The following is a 25,372-nucleotide window of genomic DNA, read 5'->3' as shown; positions in this document are numbered from 1 at the left end:
TATTTTTACATGACAATTGTTTGGACAACACCGTGTCTTTATCAAATGTAATATTTACAAACTACCTGCTACTATATATACCGGAAAAGACAATAAAACCTTATTTAATGTGAGAGTTTAAGTTTAATAAAGAATTATTTAAATCTACATGATCGTGAAAATTTAATTTTCTACTTTTTGTGGCCATATTTGGTCGGAAAACCTGGACCTAACATACAAGTTTAAAGTGTCAAAATGAATGAATTATTTAGGCTTTATAATATTGATCTACATGCAATACTACGTAATTAATAATATATTTAAATAAATATTTAAATTCAAAATATTTCCATATCCTTAATAATTGTTACGGCAATGCCTCCAACAACTAAAAACCTTACGACCCCGCATTTACCTCACTGATAACAAAAGATGGCGGCGTTGCATTGGGGAATGTCATGTTGGTGGGGGGTTTTTGCTCTATAAATGGTTGAGTTATTTGTATTCAACCCATTTTAGTTTATTTGATATAATAAAGTAAACAAATCCTGTAATTTTTTTATTTGGCTTAAATAAAAAATTATTTGCCACAAATAAAAATAACAAATGATTGAAAAATATGTACATTTATTTAATACAAGCAATAATTAGTTTATTGAAACAAGGTGGTTTTCTGTGGTTAAGTGTGTAGCATAAATAGAATCTAGACTATTGTTTTTAAAGGCTCTTTTATCTTCGTTAATGCGTTTCTTGAAGGATCTACCAGTTTGTCCAATATACATTTTAGGACAAGATCCGCATTTCAACCTGTAGAACATGATTTTTGAGATTTTGGGCTTTTCGTTTGATTGTTTTTTAAAGATTTTCCTAGTGTGTTGTTAGTTCTGAAGGCTATTTTTAAACCACATTTTGACAAATATTTTGAAACTTTTTCACTGTGTTCTCCTATGTATGTAATTGTTTTAAATTGTTCGCGGTCTGTATTAGGTTTCGGATAAACAGAGTTTACTGTTGTCTGGATTTGTTTTTTATTTATAATTTTATCGATAATAGGCTGATTGTAGCCGTTGTTCAGTGCGATTTGTTTAATGATATTATTATATAAGTTCTTTGTTGTAATTTTTTGTTGAGAGTGGCGTATTAAGAAGTCTGCGGATAAAAGGGTGAAATGCAGCTATTTTGTGTGTATAAAGGTGATCTGAGCTGTTATGTATGACTGTGTCCGTGTGTGAAGGTTTATGATAAATGGAAAAATATAATTTGTTTTGCGTTTTCGTAATAGTTAAGTCTAAAAAATTAATAGAGTTATTCTGTTCAATCTCGATAGTGAATTTTATACGATTATAGTCGTATAATCGATCAATTAGATTTAAATACTTGTCCTTTATTGAACTTAAATTCTCACAACAACATTAATTAAATTAAATAATGAAATAATCAAATAAAGGAAATGGAAGTTCGACAATCCCTTAGTAATCCTACTGAATCATTATCTACAATTTTCAAGCAAACACTGTATATGTGTATTTAAATAACTTCCCAAAGAAAACAAATGAGTACAAAATTTTTGGAAGATTAACTACAAATCTTAAGCAGTATAGTGCGTTTACGAAACCAGTTTCATGCCGAAATAAACCCTGCAATGAAGAAAGAGTAAATAATATATCGCTGGCTGTAACTAATCGCGAAATCTACTGCTCATTTTATTTTGAGAAAACAAAAATTCCACCGGTACAAATTTAGAATTTGTCAAACGCTTAGACCTGGTGATGAAGTAAAGCGAAGAAGATTTTGCGGATGGTATATTAGGAAGTGTCAGAAAGTATACCAACAAAAATGAAATGTTTAACCGGCAAGAGACAATCCTCTACTACATTGAATATTTGGGTTTAATATGTGGGTTGGGATTTTTCGAACAAATTTCATAGGTCCTTTTTTATAATGGTTCTCTTACCTTTGATCGTTACCGGAACCTACTGGAGCAAAATTTTGAAGAAGTTTTGGACCACTTACGGCTAGATTTTAGAAAAAATGGATAGGTGCCACAAGTTTCATGGTCCCCTCGTTCGGAGGATCTCACTCCACTCGATTTTTTTTTATGGGAATATGGCAAGAAATATGTTTGCCTGCCACATTTGGAGACTGAGAGTCAACTGAGAAGACTAGTTCTAGAAGCCTTTTAAAATATTACAACTGATATGTTAAGAAATGTTTTAAAGTAAGTAAGTAATTTGTTTAACGAATTAACATGTCACGTGATCTACCTATTAAACCATTCAAAATTTAATAAAAACTCTTTTTTCTAATTTAAACAATGCAGAGTCATATTGTGTCGTACATCGTTGTATTCTTAATAAAAAATGCTATTCAATACGTGGTATCGTACTTAAAATAAAAACAAAATAGGCAAATTTCGGTTGTTTTGACGTATTTACGGAAGTGATGGGAATTTTTTAGTTTTCTCAAAAGAAGGCTATTAACCTTTTTCTTTCCAATTTAAGCATAACTCCTATGTTTTCCAATATACGCATGATGGACAGATTTACTTATCTTGGACACACTGTATATTTGATATTGATATTCATTGCTTATTGCCAAATGAACCTTTTACTTAATATTTATGTGAAAATGTTCGATAAAACGAACATTATAGAAAAATCTTTTCTTGAAATAATTTCATTCAAAACTAAATACAAAATTTTTAATTTTGGTCACTGACTTCCAGCTTTACTTATACTTCTTCTCTTTCATTATTTTAAATTTTACTATAAATTGTATTTATATTTTTCCTTTTTTCTATAGTTTCCAACATATTTTACACTGTTAAAAAGCTGAGAACAATAAAGAAACTTTACGATCTTCACTATTATTATACATTTCGTTTAAATATTTTGTCAATTTCCAGAAAAATTATTGCAGTAGCAATTATTGAAAAAAGTAATACAACAAATTGCTTGTAAGGGATTCCAATTACCAAGCGTTGTTAATTAAATAATGCAAGTGCAGTTTATTCTTCAAAGAAGGTAAATTTATTGCGATTCTAAGAATGTAAGTTTTAAACTATTAATAAGATTTCCTTTGGGGCAAAGAATTCATCTTCCCTCAACTTTCTCGGCCAGTTTACTTCCGTTTGAGAAATACCTACTTTAATTTGTACTTTTACTTTTAAAATCTTTCGTTGGTGTCGAAAAATGTAACGTTCGTAGACGGTAACTTACACGGTGTTCTGCGTCTCTATTCGTCTCGTTCGCACGGATCCAGCTCAGCAAATAATCTTCGAAATGTTCGACTACGGATGCTACGGCTTCGATATTTCGACAATTGGAATTCTGACTACAAAACGTATGAACGAGAGAAGCAACGCTTAAAACTGTGTTCGCGGAGAAGGTTTTTTCTTTCACGAGCATTAATGCCGAATCCATCATTTCTTCATCCGGCCTCGGAATGAAAGCTATTGACAACATCCACTCTTTCATTGTGTTTTCGGATACGCCACCCTTTAGGATAATATCTTTCATGAGAGCGACAGAGGCACCCGTGTTAATGTACGGTAGAGCGTCTAATAAATGTTTGCTGCAAAAAAAAATAGGGATTAAATTTTGACCCTTAGCGCTGAACACACACATAATAATAAAAATAATAATAGTTTTTATTGAGATATTTTAAATTTTTGCACACAAAATTACCTAATACCAGTTCAAACTAATATAGTTACACATTTCATACTTTAAGACATCGATCTCAGCTGTTCAACATTAACCGAATATTACAATGTTAATGAAACAAGATTGCTTTCAAAAAATCGTAGCTGGGAGCGGAAAATTAGTCGCAAGTAACGCGCAGCTTTCTATTTCGAAAAGAAGCCGCTTCGCGGTTTCTTATCTTAGCGAAACGCATTGTTTTTCTATCGTTCATGCACCCTGCCTTTCAAATCTCGTCTAACTTCAAAGTTACGCCAAACTTTGATAAATTCAAAATTTTTTACAAATAATAGCGATTCGCTATATTTTTTCAAATATCTGGTGCACACTGTATGATGGACAAAACTTGAAAGTCTCTCTCGACACTGTTTAAACCAAATTATCCTATATTTTATTATTTTTCAATTACGCCTAATAATTTACCCACGAAAACGGCAATTTTCAGGATTTCTTTGTTGTTTTTACAAATAATAGACACACCCTGCCCATAATCCAAAAAATGCCGCAAGTAAAAGTTATAGCCCTAGATCTCCTACATTTCCCAGTATATGAATTATTTCAGTAGGAGAGAAAATACCTCTTTTCTGAAACCATGCAGTACACCGTAATAGTAAATGACGTCATTTGACGTCTAGATTGAGTGCGAGGTATTGGATTGGATTGGATGATGATAATAATAATAATAATAATAATAATAATAATAATAATAATAATAATAATAATAATAATAATAATAATAATAATAATAATAATAATAATAATAATAATAATAATAATAATAATAATAAATAATAATTTACTCCCTAAAGGAACAATTTTCAGAGTCTTTTAGATTTTTGTCCATTACTAAAAGACCTTGTACATAATCGAAAAAATGCGTGAAACACAAGTTATAGCGCAGAATCTTTTTGGAGAAAAATATGTTTTTCTGGAAACCAAAATAACCAAAAAAAAAATTAAAATTTTTAAAAAAATACTTCGCGTTACTTTATTTCTTCCAATTTACTACTTTGCAACTTCTCTGCCAAGGATGAAATCGGTAGCTGCAAATTTGGGACACTTATTTCTTTTTTTAATATTCACGGAATATCTCGAACACCCTGTACAATAGTTAAAAACCTTAAATACAAAAGTTTTAGCCGTCTATATGGGCTATATCGTCATGTAAAAGAAACTGACATCTGAAACACAGATTTTAAATTATAGCCAACTTTCAATAATAGAGGAACCCATTTTTCAGTTTTTTTGAATATGCAGTGCACCCTGTACATTTTCAAAAAATATATCAAGAATAAAAGTTTATGAAATCAAATCTTCTGCATCTTTTCGTTAAAGAATTTTTTCGTTTACATTAACGGTTTTCGATAAATGAGTCTTTTTTTAGACGCTTTTAAAATACTCCCTCGCTCCTCTTCCCCCCCCCCCCCCCCCAAAAATTTCAAAAGGTTCCGTTAGGCGACTAAGCTTCATACGTGTGCTAAATTTGAAGTCGATAGCTTCAAATTTCAGACACTTTTCGTATTTCATAGCAATGTCTAAAAAAAAGCTTGTCAGCAGCCATTTGCCAGCCAAATGAGCAAAATTTGAAGCGTCTAGTTCAAACCGTTCGGAAATTACCGTCGGAAAATCCTAGAACAGAGATTGGAGAGAACAGACAGACAAAAAATAAAAACATGTTTTTTCGACCTTGATTCCATCTGTACTAACGTCGACGCTGTATGACGCACCGTTATCGAGATCTGGAGTTTAGTGAAGAGCGCGTATACTTTCGAAAAGAATCGATTTCATCGATTTTTCGAAAGTAGCAAGTAGCTATAATAATAATAAGAGACTAAAAATTCATTATTGTTAAAATATTAATTTGTTTAGGACAGAGGCTCTTGCAATTCCAATAAATAGACATCAATTTTTTTCCTAAATACTAGAACTGAGCTGGATTCAAAATATTTATTATAATTATAATAAAGCTTAATGGCATTATATATAGCTAAAGTACCGTTCAAATTTACAAGGATTATGCTGAGGCAAATCCAGAATATTTTTCATCCTTAGAGTAATGTGAATTTCATAGCGAAACGTTGGTAAAGAATATTTTTCATAAATATGGCCGAATAACGCACAATAAATGTTAATCTTACGGCAAAACTTCTCATTTTATTGATCCCATTATCGCGACACCACAGAAAAATCTGAGAGAATTTAGAACAGAGATAACATTAATACCAAGAATAAATAATAATAACAACAATAGGTTAATTGCATTAATAACATTACAGCAAAAAAAAAAAAAACGGATCACAGGGCACAGGGAAATTTCCAGATAGTGTTTAAACCTGTTTGATAGCTAGATGGTTAACTAAATTAAATGGAGTAGAGGGTAGCGTATAGTAAAGACACACAAAATGATTTTATTTCATTGCATGAGAAATGAACGCAAACCTAATATTATTTTAACGGTAGGAAGACCAGTTTTACACTATGCAGCAGGTGCAATATTAGAATCTTTTTAGAATTTGGCCTTGTGCCGTAAATTTAAACTATGAAGAATCTCTCCAAATTCAACACTTCTCTCTAATGTAAGTCACCTGAAATTTGGTGACGAATCAAGGCGGAGGTTAAAAAGAGCACAGCAGTGACTAAATAGAGGTAAAACTAGAGTTACAAAGAAGGCTTTTGGTTTCTCGTGATAAACAATATCCCTCGGAGTAAGCCTATTATAGGTAAATTAAGCCCAAGCCTCTTACACGAATCGGAAAATTGGGATGGGAAGTAATTAAATTTTTAAAATTATTTTTTTACTTTTTCAACCTGAAAGGCGTTAACACAAAAACTAAAACAGACGACACAAAAAGAAGTATACTTTAAAGACATGACACAAAAGATAAAATTGGAGAGTCTAGCAACACAACTTTGGCAGTGTTTCAACTCTCAGCGAAATCGTGACTGTTTTATGGAAATATTTTATTTGAATTTACAAAATGTCTGAATTGAGAAATATTTATAGAACGAGATAAAAAAAATTCAGACGGATTTTTTTTTGGATGGGAAATAATTTCGGCATGTTCCCAGATCAGTGGGAAGTAAAAAGATGAATTAATTAATGGTTTGTGTCCTATAGGGTACGATTATAAAGAATAGGATAAATCGACAACTCAATTAGAAGAAAAAATTTTCTCGGTTATTGATTCGTTTATGACAGCTGTTTCGGTATTAATAGATTCTTAATTACCGTTATTGTAGAATTATAAATTTAAATTCAAATCCGATATGTCATTAAGTTATAGATTCGAATAACTCACTTTGTTTATCTCCAAAGCTTCCAACAAACTTGCCTTTTGATGCTTTATGTCAAATAGCATAATTATCGTGAAACTTGTCAATTTAAATGAATTGCGTAGTTAGAATCCAAACTTTTATTTGTATACGCTCTTTAATGTTCTATTTTTTCTTATGTTTGTCCGATATAAATTTTGTAACAAGATCCAAATTTCTCTTGTAGGCATTTTTCAGTTTTTTGTAATTTAGTTTTATTGTTTAAAAAAAATCATACGGTTTTTTAGTTTTAAAAGCAATCAGGAGACCAAATTTAGAAATATGTTTCGAAAGTTTCTCGCTATTTTCTTCCATGTATGTTATTGTTATAAAATTTGGATTCGGTATTTAATATGGGATGAATAGAGTTGGGGATTATTTGAAACTGTTTTTTAGTTATAATTTTATCTATCGAAGAGGGGTCGTAACCAATATCCAAAATTTTCTGTTGAAAGTGGTATATTAAGTAAAAGAATAAAAGCCAGCCATTTTATGTATGTAAGTGTGATTTGAGTAATTATGTATCACTGTGTCCGTCCTAATTTGTTTTGCAATTTAGTTATAGCCAAGTCCGAAAGGTTTAAAGACATACGACTATACGCTAAATTTTATAAGGTTATGTAAGGAGTTAATGTGATTTTAAAATGAGTGTAATTCTGCTTACGTAGTAGAGTTACGAGCAAAAACAAAAACGAAATTCTAGAACGATATCCAAAACAGAGTCAATTCCTGTATCATTTTCCCTTTTTTTATGTTTATTGAGTTTTGGTTAACTAATGTCTTACTAGCCTCAGACAAGACTTTCTTTAGTGGATTAATAATTCAGTTTGTTAATTTTTAATCCAAAATAAGAGTCTCGTTATGTTACCAACAGATTAATGCATAATGTGTCAGCACTTTTCTCTAAAGTTTGGCTTAATAGCTTCTAGACTGGATTTTCTTATTTTGATCTGATTTTCATCCTTTGGCTGATGATGCTAATTTGTTCTACCATATTATATTACTTGTGGTTAAATCTTATTTAAGAATTTGCGGAAAACAAATCATAGGAATAATGATTTTAATCAGCAATTTCGACGATTCTGAAAATGAAAACAAGAGAGTGAAGAAGAAGCTGAACGTCATATATCACCCCTGTGGTATAATTCCGCCGGTTGCCGATTTCTACCAAAAAATTGAATAAATCGGCAGTAGAGATAAAAACGAAACGGATAAATCCAAGCAAAAAATATGGTTTCAAGTTATAGCGACTGCTGTCTTAATATATATACTTTTCGTATCGATATATTTCATTATTATGGTGCGTTTTTATTTTCTCCACTGTGGATGTATACGTTTTCGATTCAATCTTTAGGAGCGAAGAAAAGAAATTCAACTAAATTAACGGTTACATCAATTTAAAACACCTTGCGATAGGGCGAGATTGTGCATACTTTGTTTATTTTCAATTTCAACAAAACATTTGTAAACAGTTCCTTTTATTTATTTATTAACGTAGGTAGACATCGTACTGTTTGCTTTTACGAAAACCGATACTGCTATTTGCTAGTTTCATTTGCAGATTTAACTCTAGCTTTTCCATGATTGATAAACAATAAACAATATATTCGAAAGAAATCCAACATTCAGCAATACAAATAACAACAATACAAAATTACATTGTTTAATAGTGCAGCTGTTCAGAATATTTTCTCTAATGTTTGCCCATTCTAATTCTGACTTTAGCTAACAGTGTAGCAAAAAAGAGTTCACTGGTTTTCATTCTACAGACGATTTCAAAATTCTATCTCGAGTGTGAAATATTAAAAAAAATATGGTTATAATTTCACGCCAATAAATCTTATGTTATGGCATTTGGTAGAAAACTAAACCAATTATATATCAAATATATCAATATGACATGAGATTTGCATTAGGCAGAAAATCAGTAATGGAAAGACCTCGGAGTAATTGTTGATCCTCTGCTTACGTTTGATAAGCGTATTGAGTTTGTCGTAAAAAAGGAGTATTGAATGTTGGGTTCGTTATTTGAAACTCATATGGCTTTAAAAGTACAAAGACATAAATATTTTTTTGAATGCATACGTTGGAATTTTGTCCGCAGTGCCTTTTGAACTCGTTTTATTACAAAAAGTGTATATTATTTCGATATCCCATATATTGCACTAATTGATAAATAGAATAAAATAAATTGTCATTACAACAATAATCAGCTCAAGTTTAGTGTATTTTACGGTTATATAGAGTGACAAATTATTTGTCAAATTTTGTAAATGTTTTTAGCAGCATTGCTACAAATTATATAAATCATTAAATATTACCAACCGTGGACATTAATAAATACTTATAACCAAAACTAACCAAAACAAAAAGGAATAAATGCGGAAAAATTCAAATAAAATCACAGGCAAAAAATGTTCACCATGTTTTTCAGATGAAAAATGCGACGAATTATTTCCCTCCCCTTTCATGCTAACATTCTTAGATAACCTAAATAAATGATGACATCTATAGACAATCAATTTTTTAGATTGGGTTTCAGATCGGTGAGGGCACTCTAACATATTTTTTTGTCCCAGTTATTTCAAACGCAATATTTCTCACGGCGGCCTTTCCGCCATTTTTGTTTTATGCGGTTCGGGTTAATGGACTAAGGGGTGTGTTTTTTCGATTTCTTATTGAAAACGGTCCCTTAGGAATATCAAAATTATGTTTTGCTGCCAATCCAAATTAATTATTTTAATAGAATATATTAGAAAATTATAAAAATAGGAAACAAAAAGAGAAAAGGGGGGGGGGGGCATAAGTGAGGGCTATAAGCTATAAGTGAGCTGATTGCGATTGAGTACTCCGCCACCAGATGGCGTCTTCTGACATAATGGCAAAAGAAAAATTTTCTAGAGAAGAATAAGTGCAACGATATGAATTGTTTAGTCAAACAAGGGGCTCATCCTACCCTGAAATAAAGATAAAAGTATTTAAAACTCAAAAGAAGTTGAATTTTGGTACGCATCTCCACTCAAAGTTGTGATATCCTTATTTATTTTCAAATACTGGGTATTATCACTTCTTTTTATAAAACATTAGCTTTAGTTATTGATCAATATTGTTAAAGGTTTATTTTGTTAATTAGTGACGTTTTAAGTACGGTGAAAGCTCCCATAAAGGGACACTCACAGCGTTATAGATATTTATTTCCGGAAATGTTGGATTGCCTCCGAAAAGTCAATTTTAAACTTTTCTTTTAGAGAAAGAGTGAAAGGCATCTAACAAAAATAGTCTTCACTCTAAGTATCAATATTATAAGAAAACTTTGCAGAAAAAGGGTTTTAATATTCAAGACATTGGCCATTTCAGAACCTCAAAAATAATTTTCTGCGTTTTCTCTTGCCCGGTTTATGACTTAATTTTTTCCCCTATACTGTACCTCCTTGTCCTTACTGGGACACCAGGTATATACAATAATTTTCCACATTTTTGCAAAACAGCACTATTATATTCACGGATTGAAGTGATGGGTGCAGAACACACAAAGACATGAAGAATCATCAGAACCAACAAAAGTGAAAATCCCATAAGCGAAAACATGCCGTGACTAAAGTATTAGAAACACTGGAAATGCCTGATCATAATTATAATTATAATGCACATTGACTTACTATGGCAAAAGGTTTTGGTGGATAACAACAAGATTTACTATATTCAGAAAAATATAAACTACTATCGATGCCTAAGGTTAACGGAAAATGATTGGAAAAGCGTTGCTGAGAAAAGAGGAAAATGTATAATACAATATTTGCTTGAAGGTGGAAAACAATGATTCGGTAGAAATACTAAAAGATTTTCGAAGTTCCATTGTCTTTTATTTTTTCACCAGTGGTAGGGAATAGCTATATAGAGTCCGGATTCGATATATTGGCGATTCATCATCCGGAAGAGAACCGATAGGCAGCTGATTCCTTTCTACATCATCCTAATTCTTTGCGAAGAACGGTTTCATTCCAGAACAGTTGCCTATCGTTTCTAGATGCCCTAGTAAGTAGAGATAAGCACCTTTCTAGACAGGAAGCAACCAAACTGGGAATCATCCAAACACTCTCTAAAAAAGCAATCACAATATGCAGTGACGAAGCATCACTCGATAAAGAAATAGGCACTCTCACTCTCTCTTGGAAAAAGTGGAGCTGATTCAAAACAATGCAATTCAATCGTCGAAATATCTGGCGTAACAACTTCACACTTAATTGCACCCCAGTCTGAAGCTTAAAAAAAGCAGAGCGAAATTTTGATAAGAGAATTGGAACTAACTAACTGGAACTGGAACTAAAATGTGAAATAAAATAATCTCCTTCGAAAACAAGATTTTTCTATATACTTTTTACCAAACTTCTGAATTCCTCCTGCGTCGGTTTTTGCTGAGTCGAACTTGCTGACGTTTCGCCAATAATCCTGTTGGCTTCTTCAGACGTTGACTGAAACTGGCTGGAATTTTACTCTGTACCTGCTTATATATTGTTTGAGGGGGCGGAGCTAAAAAGGGCATAAACACCGTCTCGGATGACTGATTCCCATATTGGTGACAGGTAGAGACCTGAATCGCGGTTAAGATTGTTAGGTTGTTCTATAGACTCTCGGATTTTTCGTTCGGAATCAGTCATCCGAGACGGTGTCTATGCCCCTATTTAGCTAAGCCCCCCTCAAACAATATATAAGCAGGTACAGAGTAAAATGCGAGCCAGTTTCAGTCAAGCTCTGAATAACCCAACAGGATGATTGGCGAAACGTCAGCAAGTTCGACGGAGCAAAAACCGACGCAGCAGCAATCCATAAGTTTTGTAAAAAGTATTACAGTAGCCTGTAGAAGTTTCTTTAAAAAAATTTCTGCATCCTGGAATGGGCGCAGAAAACGGTAAATGCTTGGAGAGGTTGGGAAACTCTAAGTAAGGAACTAAGAGAGGCACAGGCTTGGGGGATGATCTGCGGAAAAACATATGTATCATACATCTGTATTTTACAATATCGAGGAATGATATGAATGAAGAAACAGAATTCAGAACTAAAATATAAATATAAAATTTTGTTATATAAAAAACATATTAGTTACACTTACGTGGCGGTTGAGCAGGTTTGCCTCGAATGGGAATACAAAGTGGAAAAAGCCGGATAGCTAAGCGAACGTAGTTCGTAAACGAATCGCCCGAACAATTCGGAAAACTCAATGTGCAATTCGTTGTGACTCTCCTTGCATAATTTTTTCATTAAATCTCTCGTTCCTTTTATGTTACCGCTAGTCGGCTGCTTCGGTATTGCGTGGTCGAATTTCAGAGATGTTCTTCTCATAATTTCGCTTTGCTCGTCAGAACGTTTATTATCGCCTTCTTCTACGAGAGATAAACGCTGGATGATGACGGTGCTCGCACCGGCCGCTTGGTTGGAAAACGGTTCCAAGACGTGAGTTTCTTCGCAGATGATCTCGTTGTAAATGTGGTGATCGATCGATAAGGTACATTTGCTCTTCGACTTCAAGAGGTCTTGACTTTTCGTCCGCTAAAACACATCAAGCGAGGTTAGCTATACTCTGTTTCTTAATGTGAGAGAGAAATAAATCGTTATTTATTTTCATTTTTTTTATTTATATATTTCAAACCAGGGCCTGCATCATTCTGCATACAGACCAGAGCTTTTTTCGCATTTCACAAGGACACTTGCATCACCAAACAGTATTTGTAGCAAGGCATGACATCACTTTTAAAATGGGGGACGTTGATACCCTTTTGCGAGACGGAATAGAGACAATGAATTGTGCAAAATGAGGTAACCGCATCGAACGTGTGATTGAAATCGAAGAAATAACGCGGAAAGCTGATAACTTAAAACTTTCCAACAAGAGATCGCTTGAAATCCGAAGAAACTGTTTTGATGTTGCCGTTATTTATAAATTGAAGTGTAATATAATTTATTGAATAAATTGTACGATTTTCAACGCTAATCTCTTCTACATCTCCTATAATATAATATAATGTTCTTTTACAACGGTATAGATATAAGGACATATTTAATTTTAGCCTTAATTTATTTCAAACAAATGTGTATAAACGAATAATTCTGCGAATTACAGAAACGAGATCGTAAAATCACGTTCAGTATTTTCACGTGAAATCGCGGGATATTTGGTATGGCATATATTTTAATAACACCCGATTTCATTTGAGCGACTAATTTCCAGCTTTCCATTACCCACAAAATAAAAAATTTACTACCCCCTTTCGGATCCGTTACCCCGTTCGACTTTAATAACTAAAATTAAAAAAAAGTATATGAACCATTAATGCTCGAGTTTTTGATAGGGGTTTTTTAACATTCGAATTTACGGATCAATAAAGCGATTGTCTGGTTTTGTTTACTATTCAGTGCATCTGGCAAATAGGCGCGGCGTTTCCTGCCAAAGCAATCTGGGAACATGCCTTGGTTTCGCATAAAAAGGAAATGAAACTCGACAAAACCAATCGAGCCGTTGTAATGCATTTTACAAGAAATTGAAAAGCAAATATATAAAATTAAGCAATAACACATACTATGAAAAAAATGAAATTTACTTTCATGGTCTTACTAATTTATTATTAAAACTTTATTCGATTTTCTCTGACGGCTTGTTAGTTTTCCATTATATACACATAAAAATTAACGTTGACAAAAAAATGGTAAACTAATATTGTTCACCATTAAAACAAAGTATATATACATTTTTATTTCAAGAAAAAAACGTGAAAAGCAAGTTTGTTTCATATGGAGTTGAAATAAACCTGCTGAAAAGATAAAACTGGTCAAGATAAGAAATTGTCAAAAACGGAGTTGCTGTCATTTGAGCAAAAATTTTTCTAATAGACTGACATGAACTGTTAATTTTGAAACACGCTGCATATCAAGAATAGAATTAATAAAGACTACTATTAATACCCACCAAATGCCAAAATGTTTGAAAAACATCTTAAAAACTGGTAAAAAATTTTGTTTGTTCTGTATTCATTTGCCTCTAGAATGTAATTTCGAAGCACAACTCCGACTTATGGAGTCTTCTTTGATATACTAAGGTAAAATTGATAAAGCGATAGCAGTTGATTAATGGTTGGTATATATTGCTCTTGTAACACAGCTGCTACTGCTACTGTCGGTTAGCTGGAACTGAAGTTATAGGAATATTCGCAGAATAAACCCGCAACCTTGGCCAAAAAACAATGAAAAGCGGCAATCAAACCAAATTTAGAATCGCGGTTGCTTTATTATTATCACGCGAATTGATTTGAACATTGATAGCACGTCGTATAATTGTAGTTGAATGGACATAGGTAAATTTTGTGAATGAGCGAAACAACATTCTATCATGACTAGAAAACAACGTTAATTATAATTACTAATAATATCAATCCAAATATTGGAAAACGGAATTAAATTCCATCGCTTTAACAATTTCAAATTTGTCATTTTGCAACTGAGATGTAATGAATACGTTTGTGGGGGAACAGGATATAGAATTCAAAGATACTCGGTTAATTTATTAATAATTTGTAATTAGATCTCAACAGGAAATTTCCAATATAAGGGAAAATTATGATAAGAGATCATGGATAATCAGAATTATAATATCAAATGACATCAACAACAATTGGGATAAACGTCTTTATAACTATTAAAAGGAAAATATTTTGATGGAAATCATATTTACGAATAAAATAAAAAGATAAGAAGGGTTAATGCTTAATTTATCAACATTATACTCACAGACTGAAAATTAGGAATCGCAGAAAACTGAACTATAGAATTGAATTTCGCCCTGTCGATGCACGAACTCAAGTCCTTTGTTTTCTCTATCAGCAGACTCGTCTCCTTAGGTCCAATTACTGTGTAAGTGGTCGGACATATTCCTCTTACATCCTCTTCGTTCGTGGTGTGATCAAGATCGAACCTTTTCATGCTATTATGCAACATAGATAAGATTCCCCTTTTAAAGTTTAAAGGCCAGCTTTTTTCGTCCTTTTCCGGGCATAATTCCGTGATAATCCCATCTTTAAATGCGAACCTCAATGATTGTTCACTTATCATGTCAGCAAACAATCGACTGTTAGAGTGTTCCGGAATTTCATTCTTGTCTCTCGGGATGTTTTCGCTTAATTTAACCTCGGATAGGGTCAGGACACCGTCGCAAGGTGTGAGGAAATTAAGGCTCGCCTCAGCCTCAATATATAAAGTCGACTCATTCTTGCTCGTCCCGTTAAACACGCTTCTCGATTCTATCGAATACTTGTAAGTCTGGTACTTTCCTGGGCCGTATTTAAATTTGCTGTCACCTGAAAATAAATTGTACCGTAATTTGGTTCAAACGTCAATTTGTATTCGGAACGGGAACAAACATTAACATAAACAATTTAAAGATCTTTTAGGTAGATTTTAGAGATGCCACGGAAAACGTTCTGGAAAGTACAGAATTGAGAGCCCATAAAACGCGCAAATTTATTTATATATTTGTTTTACTCTCCAAAAAGCTAAATTCACTCTTCTTTTCTTAATACTATATAAGGTATGAATGAACTGATGCGGGGACAATGTTTATGAAAAATAATATTCTGCAGTTTTATTGCGTTCTTTATGAGGATTTTTTTCCGTATGAATATGTACAGTAGATCGTGGACCATTCATTATATCACAAATAACGCAGGAAGCAAGGAACATAAATTTGCTATTCCATAAAAAAAATATTACATTACATATATTAAATGTAAATATTAACACCTCATTATTATACTATTTTCAAATTATCTGAATTCGTTATTCGTTATGATTATCATCCTTATTAGTACTGAAGATGGCAATAAAATTGCTTAAACGTCGACCTCATAAGAATTTTGCTTTTCATAAAAGCCCAAAAAGCATCGCATTTATTAATATCGAAATAGAAGCTGTTAAATTTTTGCTTTTTGTTCGATCAAGTTGTTCGATGAAAAATATTTGAAGTAAAGGAACTTTGGATCCAGGAAGCCGATAGTCATATTTAACCAAATTAAATGACTTATTTTCTTCTCTTAACTTGTTCTATTTAGTGGTCTAGAAATATCACCAAGAATATTGCTCCAGAAATAACTCAAAAGTTGGAAAAAGGGTGCTTCTTAAAGAAGAATGAAACAGTTTGTAATTAAAATATGGCAAAAGAGAATTCGAAATAAAATGCTATATATCAATATCATTTAAGAAGATGAACTGATTTTTCCATCGAAGGTATACCAGGTATAAAAATTGAACTGAGGTGGCTTTTACTTGATGAAAATCCATTTATCAAAATAAATAAGAACTAACAGTTCAATTGTCATGTAAAAAAAATACATATAATTTCGTGAAAATCTGAACTGTTAGTTCTTATTTATTTATAATAATTTTTCCCAAAAACAAATCTTTGGTTCCTGAAATAAAAATAAGATTTTTAATTAATTAATTAATAGTAAAGAATTGGCATCAACTTAGTGGCATTCAGATAATTTAAATATTTTTTCTACGAATTTTTGCTTAGATTTTATTTATAAATTCAGTTGCGTTATTTTAATACCAACGAGCTCCCATTTTGTAGGCCCAACAAGTCATACAAACCGGTACATTACGCACGAATATTTCAGATAACATTACTAACGATTTGTCAGCATATTAACGCCATTCACCAACATCGAAGTCCACAAGCCTAGCAGTTTGTTATTACAGCGGAATAATTGCTTGCCTTTCGTTTTCTCAGTCATCAGGTCGATACCGACGCTGCTAATTTATTGGACCAGTAAATGCGAAATAATACAAGTTTATCATCAAACAATAAATGTAAATATTATATCAGGTAGAAGGAGAACTGATCTAAATTTGCCTGCCAAGCGTTTTTTCTTTTTCTCTTAAAGCTAATGCTAGCTGGCAGAATGTCGCTGGAATATTGAAGGAAGAATGGTAACACCTTCAATTAAGTAGAAAAGAAATCAGGAAAATTACAGGTACAGGATTACTAGATACAGAGATATAGAGAAGAAGAGTCCAGAATACCTGGGCTCAAATCCCATGGAATTGACTTTTTATTCAAAAAGTTTGTGATGTTGGTCACGAGACAAATGAATCACTGCTATCCTGCTTGTTGGCATATAAACGAAATATGATTTGAAATATTGAACAGCCCCGATTCTAATACACCTTTAGACTAGTCTGGAAAAACAAACATCGGTGTACGTGTTGCATACAACTTTAAACTGATGGCTTACCGTATAGAGATTCGTTTCCGTAGTAAGTGCCTTATGTTGTAAATTTACACCTATAGTGCGTCGGTGGCAATGGCTTCAACCGATTTTTCTCTACTTGATGAAGAAAAATTCAACGATGACGTTGTTTAAGAGCCTTCGCATATCTAGTACATTGTTTCATTATAAAAAAGGAGATTAAGATATTTTTATTTAAAAACCAAATATTGAGCATTGAAGTTAACATAAAACATCTGGGTTATTGTTATTTCGTTAATTGTTTAAACAATAAAAATCATTTAAAGAGAGCAATTGTCAATTTCAGTCAACTTGCCTTAATAACAAAATTTGATCTGGAGGGACATCAGATCATGCTTATGTCAATAGTCCTCATCAATTTTCCCGGATATCCTCTTACGATTTAGATAAAATGATCTTATTATATAGGAAAAAAGACAATGTCGGAAATACAGAAGGCTACATTTCACCATCTTATGATTTTGTATAAAACCAAGGCGATCAAGACATAAATTACAAATGTAAACCTGCTACTGTTTGGTTTTATTTTAAACTGGTAAATCAAAAAAACTGAATATGCTATGAAAGTGCATGAATGGAAAATAGATAACAGATAAACGCATTTTTAGTTAATATTATTATTTTTCTTAGACGGTTTTGGTAATGATTTCACTATCTCATCTAGTGCACTGAGAACAAATTTTGCCAAACCATACAGTTCTGCCATGAATATGCCGAAGTACTGAGGAATTAAGAAAATTTGCAACATCTGGGGAATGCTTTAGGAGGCATTAGTATATCGAGAAAAATAAAGTAATCTTCAAAGCAAAACTTATCTAGAGAAAGGAAATGGTGTCTCGTAATCAGCGAGTCACTGCTTCCGACAAGTGAGATGCGGGTTGTCCGTACATAAGAATATGACGAAGTGTTCTGCGATAACGCTAGGAGAATTCAACCGAGAACACAATACTATCGTCCATGTGGGTTTGTTATCTCATTGTATACTCTTGCGGGCTGTCTGCAACATTTTTTCACAAAATGTATGGCCCAACATAACACCTAACATTACTGTGTTTCCAGGTGATATCTATGTACACAATTTACATAAATTGTGTACCCGCAAGAGCGGATTCGTCCGATTTTCCGAAAAAGTTGAAGCCGAACAGAATAACAACTTATTTACCTTGTTATGCAAGTTACTTGAAGACATTCGTGGGGGCTCATATTACTCTTTATTGCAAAGTTTTTAAAGTCCCAATTTAAAACTTTTGCCGGATTTATTTTGCGGCAATAATGGTAACGTACTTCAAGTACGAAAAGTATTGTAGCTGTATTATCCTCCCCTTCTCCCCATCAACCACTCGAAAGTCCAGCGAGTTACGTAACGGTAACAAAGATATTAAATACAACACACAATGAATTGAAAACGACTGGTTTACAATTCGAATCGAATATTTCTCACTGTAGTATATGATCGTAATTAGTTTTCGACAAATTAAATTAACGTTACAGTTTTCCAATTAAAACAAAAAATAAATAATTGTACATGTGCCCCTAAAATGTTATTTTAATAAACTAACAATTAGTGATGTTCACGGTCCAATTCACACACATTAATATATTTATCGTATTGGTTTAAACAAATATAGCGATTATTCTGTATTGTGCGAATTTCCTAACCACATTAAATAAAAATACCACATAAAACTAACGCAAATTGTTTAAACTAACAGAAAAGGCAAAATTACAATTTTAATACTATAACTTTGCAGGTCTGTCTCAATGTTTGATGTGGTTTCCTCAGTTTATAAAATTATGACCTGGCAACAAACATTATCAATTTATTACCAATAACATTAAATAAAAAATTTATTGATGTTAAATCAATACCTGGGGTAGAAACTCATAATTGCGTTCAATTACGACGATATTTGAAGTGTCATAGACGTCCTCAAAGCCGAATTAGTTGAGAGGTTGGGATAATACTATTCATGTCCAGTAAAATTGTATTCTTATTCCAAATAATTCACTGCTTATACCAGTTAGGTGGCTATAAATTACTTTTTTTTAGCTAGTATATTGAAAAACATGGTATGTTGTTCTTGTAAATTTGTTAAATGGCAAAATGTTGGGGCATGCGCACAAAGTTTTTGCAAAATCTATAACGGATCTATTTGAATTCTATTTTAAGTCCGCAAAAAGTAAGGTGACTGTAAAGTTTTATCCAAAACAATTTATTTATCCCCTTCAAAGTACAGATATATTATACACTTTCTGGTATAGCCTTGAGTTCTTCAAGCGATTTTTTCTTTATCTCGTTCCAAACCTCCTTCCTTTCATGGGTAAATATGGTGGCTGAGGCATGGTTGTGCCTTTGTTTTGGTCAAGAAGTTAGCAACTATGAATAGGCAGGTGCATTATCGTGATGCAAAATACATGAATTGTTTTCCCACAATTCCGGACGTTTCCTTGGTATTGCTTCTTGCAAAAGGCGCATAACTTCTAGCTAATAATCTTCATTGGCCGTACAACCTTGTGATAAGAACTCTTAGAATAATTCTAGCAACTTAAGCAAAAGTTGTTGGAAACTAATAAATGAAAACAACAAAAATCTTCTCTTTACAACATCAATTCCAGGGTTCTGCCTATTATTGAGGGTCCTCTTACATTCACAGTAAACAGAATTCTGGAGAAGGGCATTTTTCCCGACGAACTAAAAAGTGCCAAAATTGTGCCTGTCCATATGCGATGCGATCCAAATAATTACCGTCCAATCGTAATCATCCTGGTTCTGGCCAAGGTGAGATTGAAGAGCAGGATCATGGACTATTTCGATAAAAAGAATCTGTTCAGCACTTCTCAATTTAGTTTTCGTAAGGGGAAATCTACGACTCTTGCTCTTGTGGACTTTGTCGAGGAGGTGGCACTTGGTCTTGATGGCACTGAAGTCGTAAGAGTCACATTGTTTAACTTGGCTGTATTGATCACAATGTATTGTATCGGAAGTTGAAGTGGTATGGTATGAGGGGCACTCCACTCGAATTGTTTAAGTCTTACCTGAACAATAGATCTCAGTTGGTCGAAATCAACGGAACTTGGAGAGACGAACATCTGATGTTCCGCAAGGTTCTATCCTAGGCTCCCTATTTTTCGTTATATACATTAATGTTCTCCCCTTAAACATCCTCCATCATGTTACGCTCTACGCAGACGATACTGCCCTCCTAATAAGGGGAAAGAATCCCATTCATCTGGCGGAAGAGTGTGTCGGCGCAGAGGAAGTCACGGAGACCTGGTTCAGCTACAACAATCTTGTTCTTAATCACAGTCAAACTCAGCGTAGTAGGCAGTAGAGTCAGTCATCTGAATTAAGTCCCAATTAATCTATTGGGCGTCACACTGGATAGATCGTTGACATGCGAATCACATATCGAACTCCTTTGTAACAGATTGTCCACTGGACTTTATCTGCTGAGGCATCTTAAATCCTTTGCCCCAACGATGATGTTGAGGATGGCTTATTTCATTCTTTGCTGTCGTACGCAGTCCTAAACTGGGGCGGTTCTGTTCATGCAGCCAAAGCTTTCCGAATGCAAAAGAGAGCTATACGCACAATTCACGGAACAACACCTCTGGCACATTGCCGCCCTATCTTCAAGAGGCTAAAAATCATGACACTTCCTACTCTGTTCATTTACCGTGCACTGACCCACATCCATGAAAATCTTTTGAAAGACATTCTGACAGACTAGCACACAACACAAGACAGGCAGATCTCATCGTACCATACTATTCCAGATTGATCAACATATCTTTTATTATCTACCTATCTATATTCATGTTTTCTGTTAAATTTTAGATTCCATAGTTTTCACACTTTATAATTTATGTATTGTACTTTTATAGTGTATGTCTATTGTATATTGTATATTTTGTCATATTGCTTTCACGCCTGGAATTGGTTTATTTTTCTATCTTTAGACTCTGTTTATACCATTTATTTATCCACAACCACAAGTTGTCAGCGTAAATCTTCCTTTTTTCCTTTGTACTACTGACGCGCCATTTGTTGTAAAAACTTTTTATGTAAAAAATGGCTAAATAAATTTATGTACCTATCTCTCTTGACGTGCTGTTTTCGGTCTGACGTCATTTGACAGCTCTGGAGATATGCAACTTTGACGGTGCTTTTGCCGCAACACATTTCATGCCCAAAACTTAAGGAAAAAATGCATAGTACGAGCCAATACAGATGCCGACGTCTTCAGCCACTTCACTAATAGCCATTCGACGATTTTTCAACACTATTTGTTTCATTTCTTCAACACTTTCATCAGTTGTTCTGGGACGTCCAGAGCGAAGTTCGTCTTCCCGGCCATCTTGGAACAGCTTGCACCACTTATAATTGTTTTTTGTTTTGCAGCACTATATACCATTTTTTACACAAAATTATATGCAAATTTCTTGTTCCATTTTTTGTTGATAGCAGAAAATCGCCGAGCACACAATACATGTCTCACGAAAAAAAAAGTAAACGTGCAAACTGGCTGAAACTGTCAACATACGTTAGGGGCATGTGTACCAACCTAACAAAAACAAAAATATCGAAGATGGATTAGACGTAGCTGGCCCAATTACAAGTCACCTAAACAATTCATAGTAAACAGCATAAAGGGGAGGTGTTACTAAAGACCTAAACGATAATTAGCTCTGGAAGTCAAAATATGGCGACAATAAAATTTAAATTGAGCCATCATAAGCATACCGAACGGACATAAAATATAAAAAAAAAATCAGGTCTGGCGGTAGTCCTGGGAAAATGGAGCCTTGAATTGAAATTATGAAAATATAAAAAGTTGCAAACAATTAGTAATGTGGAACGGAAGTTCTGCATACGGACATTTAAAAAATTGACAAGAGATTACAACTTATGAAATGCGTTAATATGACATCTCCAAGATAATCAACTTCCACATGAAGTGAACTCTGGCTTCAATTTGCTGCTTTGTTGCATGAAAAAACCATGTGGTTAGTTAGGAAACGTTTGAGGGGAACCACTTTTGGCAAGTATGTTTTATGCGAAATGTGGTCTTTTGAGTTTTATGCTTAATGAATGCAACCACCCGTGATTTTACAAATACGAAACCAGCTTATCAGAATTCTCTTGGTATCTATTGTTTGTTTCGTTGAGTTTGAGTAACACGTAATGAGAATTCTAAGAAGATATGTCAGCGATTGGAAAATTCCTTCTGAGCAAAACAATAATTAACGATCTTAAAAAAAAGATACTGCTGGGCAAAATAATCACTCAGTAACGGATTGTTAATTCAGTTTGATGAATCCACGTCTCACATTAAGCTGTTTTGTATTCAAATATATTTTTGCTATTGTCAATTGAAGAGACTATAACGAATTTTGTTTTCTTGAATCTTTCTTTCAATGCACAACTGCCAGAGGAAAACAAATGATACTAGAGTCACTCGGAAAAAATTAATATTAAAAAAATGTGTAAATCACCCTGCAAGTCCGTTATTTTGAGTTTCTGAAAAATAGTATGTGACTTTAAAATTAATTTATTGAGGAGAATCAACGATTTAATTCTTTGTTCAACATTTCCGAATACCTTGTATATTGTCCAATAAGGAGAAACTTACCCGATAGACAGGCTGGAACTCCACATATAAAAGGATTCTCCAATGGATCTGTAATAAAAAAAACATAATATACGAAAATTTCGTTAAACAACTAAGTACGCCAATTAATTACTAATATCGAATCAATCGTCATAGAGTCAGATTCCGATAAAAAAAATCTGAATGGTTAATAGCTTCTCCGTGCGATTCCTCCTTCGGATGGTCCAATAAAATTTAATATTTCGGATTTTACAAGACGTAGGAAACTCCACTATATTGCATTTTCTATTCCTGTGACTTCTATAATTTATTTACGAGCGATTTTCAATAAAAATTCGTAGGATGAATCCTCCGCGTACGAAGTCGTTTGTTAAAAATAGGCGTGACTAAAAAATGATCCCCCGATCGTGTTGCAATTGATTGATCAGAAACAGGTTGAATTTTATCCGTAACATACATCGATTACATTAACTAAAGCTTAAAATAAATAGATGTTAATTCCAACTAAACACTTCAAAGAGGTGCTGCCGTTTCATACGTAATTGGAAAATCCGACTTCAAAAAAATCACCCCCATTAATTCTGAATAAACTAACCTCCGAACGGTTTTGGGCTTGATTAAAAAAATATTTTTGTCGTCCTGTTTAAGTATACCTTTTTTATGTTTAAGTCGAAACCCAGTAAAAGCGGGGGGGTTAACCTTAACGGGAACTGATATTATAAAACACTGCGTTCGAAGATTTTGATCATCATTCCAATTTCGCAATCACTTGATAATTACATGATACAATGTTTGTAAAGAGAATCCAACTTATCCAGGACTATAAACAGTATAAGCTTTAAATAAGGAATGAAAAAGACACTCTTCTACCGAGCACGGGAATTTCATCACAAAATATTTCTTCAACATTTTTTTTAATTCACATAAATGATCACACATTTTTATTTCTTTCGATAACCACAAGCACACCACTTACACTTGGGATCTTATTTGCGCAAGTCGTCGTTAATTCTTGTATTCGCTGAGCAAAAATTATTGTTTAAGATAAAATATATACAGACTGTATAACGTTAAAATATTAAAATTTTTAAAATATGTTTTACAGGACGTAGAACACATTTGTCCAATCAGTCTATCATCCAGACCGTAATTAGACCATATCTAATTCTACTCTCAACATGAACGTAATAAACATTTGAGCATTTGTGATTCTGTAAAAATATATTTCAGGTTATTTAATAAATAGATGTTGACATCCAGCTCCAATACCAAAGAAGAGCAATGAGTATTAAAATTACTGTTTTTATACAGGAATATTTCATGAAACTTTACAACATATACTGACAGCAAATCTTCACTATTAATGTGAAGCGAAACGTCTCTATCTACATGAATATCATGAATCGAATAATGTCGATTATCGTTCTGGATGCACATGTTGATTTAATTGAATCTGGTGCCTTTGGTCGAATAATGTGTTGTTTAAGGCCTAAGATTTATTTTGTAATTTACTTTGAACGTATATCGACTTGAAACGAATATTGCAGGAAGTTTGGAAAATTCACATCATTAAGACACGTGCCATAAAAATTTCGTACGAGCGTTAATGAAACAAACGATCAAAAATATAAGCAAATATAAACTTCACAAAACTTACTGGCATGTTCTGTGTAGACAGAAGCGATTTGCTGGCACGCGAACACTAAAACAAAAAACGATCTCATCTCAATTTCACCATTTAGGTGCTCAACGTGTTTCGAATTATATTAAACACTAAAAGTAATGCATCGACATGGACGGTACGCTTTAAAACTACGCTGCTTAATAAGTCGAGCCGTCCGTAAGAGGTCATTAAGAGACCCTAAATTGACAATTCCTTATCGCGAGTTCAAAAGGCTGCTAGTTGTTATTATTGAGTAAATCCTTCTCCTCGTACAGTGGCGTATTAAGAACAAATGGACATTTTTATCCGAATACTTTATTCTTGCGTTATATAAGTATTTGTTTTTGGCTATTTCAATAAGATTCTTTGAATTACATTTCTCGTTTTAAATTTGTTAATATTAAAAACAAGTCGTCTGATATGTGCGACAATTAAGTTTAGTCCTAATATTAATATATTGCATTATTAAATATCTCCCGTTAACATCGTTATTTTGCATTAGTGAATGCAAGCACGCTTCAATTCAAACAAAATTTAATAAAAACTTGAAATATGAATCGCAATATCGCAATAATAATTCTACGATCATGCAGTACAGTGTAGCAAAAGCCAAGTAATTTTAATAAACAGTATTTTTGAGAAAGAGTCAATCCCTCAACAATAAAAGCGTTATCGAAGGCAACTTGTGAATGTAAAGCATGCAATACGGTCCTGACAAGGTATTATCTTAAAGCTGAAGTTAATAGAAATTTTCGAAAACTTATCGCTTTTATTCCCATTTTTCTTCCAAATTTGTTTACGTTCCCCGCA

General features: G+C 33.1%; 1 protein-coding gene across 2 annotated transcripts in view; it reads right to left on the bottom strand.

Moving 5' to 3' along the window:
• LOC132708634 (apolipophorins) overlaps positions 1 to 24,706 on the bottom strand; it is a 219,457-nt gene extending 194,751 nt beyond the window's left edge. For both annotated transcript variants that reach the window (XM_060681081.1, XM_060681082.1), the window contains exons 1-5: positions 24,557 to 24,706; positions 22,921 to 22,968; positions 14,772 to 15,337; positions 12,103 to 12,539; positions 3,198 to 3,552 (exon numbers count right to left, since the gene is read on the bottom strand). In XM_060681081.1, the coding sequence (XP_060537064.1) occupies positions 3,198 to 3,552; positions 12,103 to 12,539; positions 14,772 to 15,337; positions 22,921 to 22,968; positions 24,557 to 24,623 (1,473 nt within the window). In that variant the 5' untranslated portion in view covers positions 24,624 to 24,706. The remainder of the gene's footprint in view (positions 1 to 3,197; positions 3,553 to 12,102; positions 12,540 to 14,771; positions 15,338 to 22,920; positions 22,969 to 24,556) is intronic.
• Between the last annotated feature and the right edge of the window lie 666 nt (positions 24,707 to 25,372).

Source organism: Cylas formicarius, unplaced genomic scaffold, assembly GCF_029955315.1.
Source record: "Cylas formicarius isolate icCylForm1 unplaced genomic scaffold, icCylForm1.1 PGA_scaffold_12__32_contigs__length_19106922, whole genome shotgun sequence".
In the NCBI taxonomy this organism is placed as follows: Eukaryota; Metazoa; Arthropoda; class Insecta; order Coleoptera; family Brentidae; genus Cylas; species Cylas formicarius.
This window is presented reverse-complemented; position numbering and strand designations above follow the sequence as displayed.